The sequence below is a fragment of the Pseudorasbora parva genome, chromosome 11, assembly GCF_024679245.1.
Source record: "Pseudorasbora parva isolate DD20220531a chromosome 11, ASM2467924v1, whole genome shotgun sequence".
NCBI lineage: Eukaryota > Metazoa > Chordata > Actinopteri > Cypriniformes > Gobionidae > Pseudorasbora > Pseudorasbora parva.
In genome coordinates this window covers 23589885-23601206 of record NC_090182.1, presented here as the reverse complement: position 1 = coordinate 23601206, position 11322 = coordinate 23589885, and the positions used below count along the sequence as shown (strand labels likewise).

The 11322-nt window shown below is 39.0% G+C and overlaps 1 protein-coding gene across 3 annotated transcripts; it reads right to left on the bottom strand.

Annotated features, from left to right (window-relative positions):
* Nucleotides 1–989: 989 nt before the first annotated feature.
* On the bottom strand, nt 990–10200 carry asb5a (ankyrin repeat and SOCS box containing 5a). 3 transcript variants are annotated; one of them, XM_067457442.1, is made up of 8 exons: nt 9001–9531; nt 8740–8875; nt 8108–8187; nt 7749–7856; nt 7273–7426; nt 6987–7121; nt 1377–1568; nt 990–1268 (listed from the first exon to the last, which is right to left on the bottom strand). In XM_067457442.1, the coding sequence occupies exons 2-8, from the start codon at nt 8807–8809 to the stop codon at nt 1141–1143; spliced, it is 867 nt and encodes a 288-aa protein (XP_067313543.1). In that variant the 5' UTR covers nt 8810–8875; nt 9001–9531; the 3' UTR covers nt 990–1140. The 3 variants fall into 3 exon arrangements, with proteins under 3 accessions (XP_067313543.1, XP_067313541.1, XP_067313542.1); XM_067457440.1 differs by lacking the exons at nt 8740–8875; nt 9001–9531 and adding an exon at nt 9852–10200; XM_067457441.1 differs by having other exon boundaries at nt 8740–9531.
* Nucleotides 10201–11322: the final 1122 nt, after the last annotated feature.

The window sequence follows — 11322 nt, the reverse complement described above, 5'->3', positions numbered from 1 at the left end:
GTATTTTTGTCTTTGAAGGTGTACATGTGGGAAGTGCAGTTGTGCACGTGTGTTTGTGTGTTTACGCGTGGTTTGTGTAGACAGTAAGCGGACTGGTTTTGCACGGCAGGCTAAGTTAGTGTTTACATAGAAAGACACGGAATAGTAGCGCATTTGAATGAAGAAGCGTGCTTATTTAGTTCAACATATTTCCCCACTCTTTGTGTATTGTTGTTTGGAGTGCTTTTACAATACACAAACATAAAGTTACACATATAGTGGCCAGCTAAACAAATGTACACGCACTACACATCGCATGCTCCATTGATCAATTAGCTATACGTGATCATGTTTGGGCTACTTGATGAGCATTGGCAAAGACACAGACATTTGAAGCAGTCTCACTCACCGCCTGCGGTTCTAACGTTGGGACTGCTCCATCCTTCAGCATTAGGCGATCGGGAAAATCCGGCGTCGAGCTGAGCCTTGTTTATGAAACAGTCGGCACCGAAATGTAGCGAACAGATATAAACATTCGCGCAACTCAGTTGCTGATCCGGAAAAGCAAATTCCATCCACTGTTGCCTTAACGCGGGGGTGTTGGGGAATCTGTGCAGGACTGTCTTGGTCTGGCAACCAAAAACGCACTTTTTTGGTGACATTGTTATGTGCACATCACCTGTTTAGCATCCTACAAGCCAGCGCTTTGATGGGCGTAGCCTGTTGCTTTCGCTCTCTCCCTCGCTCTCTCTCACGCGCTTCCGGTAGAATTGTCCGTAAGGCCCATACAAGGAAATTCCGCCCCCGTTAACGTCAAAGGGGACGCATGATCTCAAAATACTTGCCGAAACTTATGACTAACCGGAAGTAGTATTTTTGACAAAGAAATACTCCCATCAAACGTCCACCTTAACTTTTGAAACTTTGTCTATGTTTAGTATGGGATTCCAAGTCTTTAACAGTGTAAAAAGATCAGTATGCATGAAACAGCATTTCACCCCCCCTTTAAGTATTTATATACCAAGGACATCACTGGCCTATTTTTTGTCAAATCAGGCCACGGAGATTATTATCAAATGGAAAAAGGATTTTAAATTATTTTTTATACAAAGTCTAACTATATGATAATACTAAGATGGACTGCCGGTAAACATAATGACATCATTTATATTGTAAAAAGTTCTTCAGAGCTTTAGGGAGGGGCAAATGTGCTAGAAGATGTAGTCGGGAACGTCCCAAACTCTCCCTGATTTGCTGACGGCACAGCTGATGTAGAGAACGGGGTGTCGCTGCAAAAGGAACACAGCTGATAAGGGCGGATGCGGTAAAACGTGCAAAAGTCAAAACCAAACATCAGTGACTTTTGAGCCTGCAGTGCTGCTGCACATTTAACTCACCTTCATAAATCAATAGGAAGCCCTCTGTAAGGCTCCCTGGAGGAGCAACCTCTACGGGCCGTTTATAATCCAGGCTGCGTGCGTTTACATCTGCCCCAAATTCCAGCAGGAGCTTCACTATGCTTACACAGTCTTTCTGGGCTGCTGCATGAAGAGGAGTCTCCATATGTGTGCCTCTCTGCACATCTGCACCTGTGATGGGGAAGATGCAGTAAAATATTAGTACAGTAAGGGTTATTTTCTGAATATTAAGCCTGACTTTTAGTGTAAACTAGTAGAAATATAAAAATCAGGAAGAAATGTGCTAAAAGGTTACTTCAGCGATTAGCATATGGCTTTGTATCAGTAGAAAACCTGGAGTATATTCAAATGATTGTGCTTTCCCCCCTCATTTATGCATTTAGACAAGAGATTTATGCATTTTATTTCTGGAAAAATTCCTCCTATGACGCAAATTGACCATATTTGCATCATAGGAGGAATTTTTGGCCAAAGGCTAAAGACTAAAGCCAGCAGAGGGAGCCATTTCCGTATGTTTTGAACCCGCGCCTGGGGGATGGAGATCACACTCAGAGCTCAGCTCGCAGCTACAGGCACTCATTTAAACGGAGTGAGCAATGTAAGTCTTTTAAACGTGCAGTATGCAACTTTTGGCCACTAGGGGTCACTCATTCAAAATAATAACAACTGACGTACTTTGGTGACGTCGGGAAAGTGCGTGGGCTCATGGGAGTTGTTGTCATTATTGCCACTGTCAACCAGCGAATCTGGCATCTCCAGCAGAAAACATGTTCACTGACAAGGTAATTGATTGTTATATTACATCTCTATTATTGTTAAGTTTAGTTACGGCTTTTCACTTTATGTAATGTCAATCTAATGAAATAGCAGCAAGCTACCGTTACTTAACAAACTTATCAGTAACGTTAGATAATGTGTGAGACAGAATGTTGTGCGGGCGGTCGCTATGCCAACATACCTATAAGTTGGTAGGCTATGTTGACATATTAACCGCGCATCATAATTTGAGTTACTCAAATTATAGATATATTGACATGGCATCCGCGATTGTCGAACATTCTGTATATCAACTGTTCAATACGGAAATACATTTCAATTTAGTTTATCATTACCAACATAAAACAGTAAATGAGAGAACCAGCACCTGCAATATGTTGTTCATTGGAACACGCGCTGTGTCGCTCCCCACGTTCATCAATCATTCTAATAAACATTTATTTTGGAACTCGGAGATATATGAATAAGTAGATCATTATTAAATCAATATTATATGTAGCTAGTATTAACATGATAAAAGTGACGGTCACCTTATATTAATTGACAAAGATAGTGGCATATTACCTTATGAAGCTAACGTTACTTTCTCCAGCTACATATAAAATAATAGCTAGTCCATCTGCGTTTTACACATGACATCATCGTGTCACCAAATATACGGATAGAAATACTTTTGAATCAGTTTTTAAAAAAATAGCTCTTTCAGTCTCCAAAAACAGAGAATCCGCCTGTTTGAAAAGCCGATACAAAATGTATAACATTACGTATTCAGCTAAACGCGTCTCAATGTGGTCAAGATCGCTATGCAATATGCAAACATACAGCATGTTATGATTATATGATTATTATGTTAGCTGAATGGTTACTTAAATGACCTGTTTATTAAAACACAAGCGAGATCAGCATCTCTCTGCAGTCCGAGCTTGTCACGAAGATTTCGCCATCTTTCAAAGGCTTCTCCAAGGTTTACACGTCTCTTGCTTCTTCTACTGTCCCAAAATCTTCTCGGGTCATTTTTTTCACCCTTACGTTTGCGCTTTGTTGAGCTGACAAAACGTACAGGCAAAGAGTAGTCATGATCCATTATCATACAGACTTTTTTATACGGGTGTTCCCCTTATACTGTCTGTCAGTGTTCCTCTTTGAGTTTGGCGGTTCCGCCCATAGATATCTATGGTTCCGCCGAGTTCCGCAGGAAGCAAGACGCAAACGTGGATATGACGTGAAAGACTGGCGACATAACGGAAATAAAGACACGGTCCGTGTCTTCGAATTAGAATATTAATTTCTCTGGATTTAGAAGTTAATTAGAACTGTCGGAATAATGTAAACACACAACTTTAAAAAATATATAACATAGATATAGTGATCTTTTATATTTTTAATGCTGAAACATTACATATTGTGCCTTTAACTTCTCAAATTTCTATGAAAGTTAAGCTTGCAAAGGCATGAACTGAAACGCGCCAGACTGAACTCACGTTATAAATGTATGCCGCGAGTGTAGTCGCGATTACCTCAGCTCTCATCACGAGAGCTCATCAGCTCATTCAGCTCATTTATCTCACTCCTGCAGTTAGTGCTCAGTGCTGTGACACTCGCGCGGTGTTTATACTCATTATATTGAACAGACACAATCAGTTTTTAATTGTAGTGTCTTCTCCAACTCAGTCACAGTAATCCAGTAGTGGTGGCTTTGGGAATGGCCTCACAGGGCAGCGAAGCATTCTGGGAATTGTAGTCTTTCAATCCCATGAGACAAAAATACATTTTCTGTCTTTTCTCAGTCTAGAAGGCACCAAATTCAAAAATTATTTCACATTTCTACTACATTGATGACCCAGTTAAAATACAGATTCATCTTCTAAGCTCTGAAGTACCCCTTTAACCAATAAAGGCCTATACATTTCCGTGTATCGTTTTTTATCACAGTATATCAGTTTTACAACACATTAACCCCTTACCTGTTAGTAAAATTGAATTTGTCAATCAAATATTTTGATTGTTACACTTTATTTTAAAATGTCCTTGTTGCAGTGTAATTATACATGCAAGTACTGAGTAATATTAATTAACTAAGTGTACTTACTTACTATAGGGTTATGGATAGGTTGATGTTTGTTGTAGGATTATGTGTATGCAATTATAGTTATTATATACTATTATACTTTTATATAACTATTATAAATAGTTATTATAGTAACTACATGTAACATGTAACAAGGACACAAATAAAGTGTTACCACACTTAAAGGAAGTATATGTAAGACTGTGGCCAAAACTGGTACTGCAATCACTTTCAAATGACTGTAGAGCGGTGTATCCCCTCTCCCCCTCCCCCCTGACTCGAGGTTGCCAGATAGGCTGCAGGATCCAGCAGGAACGTTTGTAGCTGCAGCTGTGGTAACTAGAGCAGAGCTGGCAACCCAGATGCCGAAACACTACTGACTTCGTGATTGGTCGATAGGTGTAGGGTGGTGCTTCAGGCCAAAACAAAACACGTCAACATCAATGTCAGTTGAGAGCTGCAACAACAACTTTTAAATGACAATATCCTGGCCGGAATACTGTTGTCAGTGATATAAGTATTTGAAATTAACATGATTTCTTTATGTCTAGTGACATATCAGGGCCATTTTTTGATTAATTGAAATACACCTCTTACATACAGTTCCTTTAATAATGCTGTATTCAACCATTATGTACCTAGAGGCAGAGAGATGTGCAGAAAATATTGATACTTTATAATATACTGATTTAATATTATTTTTTAACAGTGTCATCGTTATTTATGGTGATCTTTCTTTGTTTGAAATAAAGTTTGATTGATTCATTCATTTGAACGAGTTGTGAGTAAACATTCTGTGATGAAATAAAATGATTCAAAACAAACGACTCATTGGAGCAGATTCTCTTTTAACTGTTTTCACTCACATTAACTGGTTTACACCAGTCTGACACTGAGCTGACACTCAGTCATAGTGGTAACTTAATCAAGCAATCTGACTTGCTCACTGAACTACACTTTACTGTTACTTACTTTCTATTTTTATGTACCTAAAGGTGCACTGTGTGAATTTTAGCACCATCTAGCAGTGAGGTTGCAACCACTCACCATTTACCCCTTGCTTTCGAAGCACATAGAGAAGCTACAGTAGCTGACACAGGACAACGATGTCATCTAAAGCTGCATTTTCAACCACAGGAACTTTCCCCAGGAGCTAGGCACTTTGGGGTTTGTGTGTTTCAACCACAGGAACCGGGGTCTAAATAAAGTTCTGGGTAAATATTTCCCCCTCCAAACGGCAATGCTTGTGAGGTGGTACTTTTTTAAAGTTCAGAAACTTCCAGGAGTGGGACTTGGGCACTGAACATGCTGATTGGTTGAGTTCACGCAGCATTTTATTTCAACCGAAAAGTCTGTTTCGGTGCGTGCAGTGAAAAGTTGTTTATTATTCGAATCAACAATGGGGTTTAAAAAATATGACGATGGACTGACAAGGAGGTTCAGGCTTTATTACATTTATTTGCTGGGGATAAAATCCAGTGGGCTCTGGAAAGTCATGCGCAGTCTTACGTCACCGGACTAATCTTTGCTGCACTTTAGACCGCGATAGAAACATTGGGCATTGATCAGGTAGTCAGTCCATGGACTTATGTCCTAATCAGTGCCGTGACTACTGAACTAGGGAGCTGATTGAGACTCACACGCAAACAGCAGCAGGTCTGGGGGAAAAACAGTTCCTAGGACAAATTGTTTAGGATAATTTCGGTGGAAACTGGGCAGTTTGTACGTTTAGGGCTACTGTAGAAACATAAAGGCGCAAAATGGTGGCTTCACTGTAAAGGGACCCCCGGTATAAGTAGATAGAAATGGCTCATTCTAAGGTATTAAAAACAAAACTTTTCATTATGTAAGGTCTTTATACAAAATATAGTTATGTATATTATACTGCATTTCTGTCAATAGATCCTCATAGATATTACAATCTGACTGCACCTTTTTTTTTTACACAAAATTTTTTTAAATGTACATTTTTTCAGTAAAAGATCTAAAAACCACTAGGCCAGTGTTATTATATATTTTGTTCAGGTGTGTACTTACAATATCCCAAATGTTTCCAACTATTTGTAAATTGTGAGAAAATGTATATTTTAACCAAAGACCCGGGACGTCTGATCATAACGTCTGAGGGAGTTGCCTGCCAATAGTGTCATATCTGCGTTACCCTCGGTTTCCGGTTTTATTTGGCATGTGCTTTACTCTTACCAGTTTGAACAAGTTTCACCACGGCTGTTGAGCGAACGCACAGAGTGACGTCATAACATCATTTTAAACAAACTCAAATGTATCTAATATGATAAACAGAGCTGTGTTACGGCCTACTTGTGACCGGAAAAATGGAAATAGCGCCGGCGCCGGAGTCCCATCATAAAAAAAGTCCTGCTGAGGCGTGTGTTGTACATCTAATTAACAATCGCTCCAGCGACTGTGCTCAGCTTCATAGTACAGTAACGTTAATAATCACATCCATGAACATGATTTCTGCCCGAGTCCTATTTTCCACCGGCTGTGAGGTGAAGACCACATGTCCCAAGATGCTGCGCTCAAACTAGCTACGCCTATGTTTTGAATAGGCGCCATCTAGCCGACGGAAAAGTTGCATAGTGCACCTTTAAGGCTCATGAACCTTAACTGTAATTACTAAGGGGTTAAAGTTGAAAAATGTATCATACATTGTCAGGTTGTCATAAAACTGCTTTTTTCTTGTTTGTACAGCTAGTTAGTCGTGTGAATTTTGACACGTTTACCTCCATCAAGCAGAATGCGGGCACATATGAACTCCTTACACCGACAAGCACTGTAGAGAGGGGTGCCCATGTGAGGGATTTCATAATCCACATCCACACCCCATGCAACCAGCGCCTCCACACACTTGCTGTAACCTTTTGAATGAGACCGTATAAAACCATGTCATATTAAAAACTACAAGAGTCAATAAGGAAGTCAGCTAATTTAAGTACCATAGTACAGATTATCCATAATTTAGATTTGTGTAGCATTATGATGCTCTAGTGTTAATCTTATTATACCCACCTCTGCTGACTGCCTCATGGATGGGTGAAGGCTGGAATATAGCCAGGGCCTGTGGTCTAGCATCACACTGCAAGAGCAGCTCTAGACATGCCAAACTGCCAGCTGAGCAGGAATTAAACAATGGAGTCACACCATTTATAGTTGTCACATTTACCTGAACAAACAGACATTAAAATAAATGAAAAAATAAAATAAATCTGTATGTTTTATCTCACATCTTAAAGGTTAAGTTATTGCCAAATTGTTTTGGTAAAATTGATTTAAAAAATAACATATATGATATAAAATGCATTAACTAATGGTCTATAAATTAATAAATAATGATTAAAAATTACATAATAAAGATAAAAGCTATATTATATAATAAAGATAAAAGCTATATTAACTATTGTATAGAATCCAAAGAAAAAGCCTAGGCCATTGCTAATCAAGACCAAGACCTAATAATGTTACCAAGCAGCCCTGCAGAGACTAACGTTGGCTCCGGCATCTATCAGGGTTCTGGCACAGGCAACATGGCTCCCTATGCACGCCTCGTGAAGAGGGCTAATGTGGTCTATTGTCAGCACATTCACACTGTGGCCCTGAGGACAGATTAAGAGAAATGAATATTGCATTTGAATGTGCAGGATTCTTTTATTCCAGATGGGGGCAGCAATGCCCTTTCACTAAGGTGCATTATGGACTGCAGTGTTCACCTCTACACCAAATGTGTATTATGTTACTAATCCGGTAGAGTGCATGTGACTACATGGTATAAATGCTACACACATTAATACAAGTACATATTTCTTACCTAACAGTTGAACTAAAGGTAATTTAAATGAGAAATTACCTGAGCAATGAGGGTCTTCAGGGCCAGCAGTCGTCCTTGGCTGGCAGCATCATGAAGAGGGGAACGGTCTGCCCAAGACCCTGGAGAATAAAGACCAGAAATCCAGGTATTATATATACTGTGTGTGTGTGTGTGTGTGTGTGTGTGTGTGTGTGTGTGTGTGTGTGTGTGTGTGTGTGTGTGTGTGTGTGTGTGTGTGTGTGTGTGTGTGTGTGTGTGTAATCCCTACGTTATGGGGACAAAATGTGAATACAAAAGATTGAACACAAAGATGGCAATATCCGAAATCCTTGTTCTTGTGGGGTCATTTTTAGGTCCCTATGAGGAAACATCCTATAAATCATACAGAAGGAGTTTTTTTGAGAAAGTAAAAATGCAGAATGTTTCCTGTGATGGGCAGGTTTAGGGGCAGGCGCAGTGTAGGGGGATAGAAAATACGGTTTGTACAGTATAAAATCCATTACGCCTATGGAAAGTCCCCATAAAACATGGAAACACTACATGTGTGTGTGATATTAGTATTAGTATTAACATGTCATGTGTTTAAATCATTACTTTATGTTTATTTTCAGATGTAACAATGATTTTTCTAGATCTGCATAGCCATACACAAAAGCTGATATTATACACACCTGAGTCAATATCCAGTATAACTGCTGATGCATTCCACACGTCATCATCATCATCGTCACCTCCTTTCATCACTCACTCAACTATAGTATACTATCCTTCGAGGTACTCTCTGTTGGCCATCTAAAAAATCTGTATCTTTCGATTTTCCTTTTTTTAGTCTCACATTCAAAAGAACAATTAATTCAAGAACACAGCTCACTTTTGCACTCAGGATATTGTAATTCGGCCCACGTACTCACAAAACATATCAAAGCACCAACCTTGGCTGGTTAACCAGCTCAGCAAGACTTCCACTTTGACAGCGTTCGTGTCCCTTCAGGAAAATGTTTCCTCCTTATATCATTTTCTTCAAAAAAATGCTTTAAAAGCGTCACTGTGGCTGTCTGGCGTTTTTATCTCTGTTGCCCTACTTAAGTTGCTTAGTAAATGCTAGACTATAGCAATCCCCTGTGACTATCCCCCGTCTCTGTTCCTCTCTTCCTGATCTTAAACTTGGAGAAGCAGTTTTCTGAGATGCTCTGCGAGACAACTTGTTTACACCAAAAGCCCTCACTGCTGTTAATACGGCCCCGGCTGCACTACTCAAAATTTTGCAGACAAGAATCTGGCTGCACAAATGCTTGATAGACTGAAGATGACTGCATTTCTTGTCTAGTCAAAGGAGAGGGGGTGCATGGCCTCAATTCTATTTATACAACACTGTAAACAGAAGCCTGGCAGCCATTCCTTGGCTTAGGTTGCATGCACTTTGTGAACTTCAATGTGCTTGATGTTGCATGTTTAGGATCTGTTGGTCATGTGATCTAGTCTGCTATGATGCAAAACAAATAAAATGAATCTTAAGAGTGTGCTTTGGAATGCAGAAATTATAGTTTCTTGAACTGAAGTGTTACAAAAAAAAATACGATAATGTAAAATTATGTGAAATCACATGCAATAATTATTACGAATAAATACATCTACACTGCAGGAAAACCATTGTGCAATAAATATTCCTCATGCTCCATATAACCTCATAGTAAGCAGGCCATCATAAAGGGCAAAATACTGGCAATAGAAAATGAAATCCACCCAAGTGGTGAGCAGTGATGTAAGCGCGCGCTCTACTTACCATGCCCTTGACCATTATCATAGAACTCGGCTGAAATCCGGGCAGCCTCCTTGCGGTTGCCTTTGATGATGTAAAAGTGTGTGAGTAGATTAAGGGTAATTCTAACGAAAAGTTTGAAGCAGAACAGGGCCAGAATGGTGAGGTAAACATTGGACAGCTGTGCTGCGAATGGCCTGTGTTCCTCGGTGGTCTCAGTCATGGCTGTTTTAAGAATGTTTTGTGGCAGAAATAAGCAGAGTGCACTACCACCCCAACAGCACCCCCCATGCACTTGGGTCCTTACTGCAGCTCAAGTAGCCTAAGATTTCAAGTAGTCTAAGATTTTACAAGATAGCCTAACAATAACGTTTCAAAGGAAAGATTCTGCAAATATTATGTGTTTTCCCAACACTAAAGTCAGCCCATAAAATCCATACAGTATGACTAGTATGACATATGTGTGTGTGTGTGTGTGTGTGTGTGTGTGTGTGTGTGTGTGTGTGTGTGTGTGTGTGTGTGTGTGTGTGTGTGTGTGTGTGTGTGTGTGCGTGCGTGTGTGTGTGTGTGTGTTAAAGACCATACTTTAATATACATACAAGGGTGCATTTGATTGTGAATACAGTAAAATACTAGTATTGTTAAATATTTATAAACTTATTTTCTAATGTGCTGATTTGGTGCTTAAGAATAATGTCTCATTATCACTTTTAATTTCAAGGGGATGGGGGCGTTCTAGTTTGAAATGTAGCTCCGTAATCCTCGAGGATTTCCATCTTTTATCCACGTAATAGCATACATAATATAGTGGGATTTTCCCACTAAAAATCAAGGGTTTATTTAAAAAAAAAAAATCTTAACTTGATCAGTATAATTACATTTGCATAGTCACATTCTGTATCTGGGATTATTATACAGTCTATGCCTGTACACTTGACTGAGCATATTTTTTTATTAAATAAGTTGTGATTAGACAATCAGTTTATTCAGTAAAAATAAATGTAGGCTATTCAGAAAAAAAAACATCAATGAAAGAAAATTCAATGGAATAGCCCAATATTTCCCTAGTAATATATTGTATTCTAAAACATTCTAAAATGTTTCTACAAAGATTGTCCATTATTGATTTCCACCAAGAGTTCTTTAAAAGTAACATGAACAGTAGGCCTAGTAAGCGCTTTTGGTTTATGTTAATTGAATTTTTTTTAGAATTTCAGTGCGTATACAAATAGGCTGTACATTGCAATTAACCAATTGTTTTACTAATATAATCCCTTCATTGAACCAAGTAGAATAAACCACTACAGGAATTTTGAAAAAGTCTATGCCTCCAAGAGTAGCCTATTAAAAATATAGTTAGGAAATACGTTTTAAAAACTTTCTCTGTTCTTCAAAAACTCTATTAACCATTTAATTTTGGAAATTACATTAAGTGTGGCCACCATAAGACCTAAATTCCCCTTTGCTCTTTGATGTTACATTACGTATTACGCCG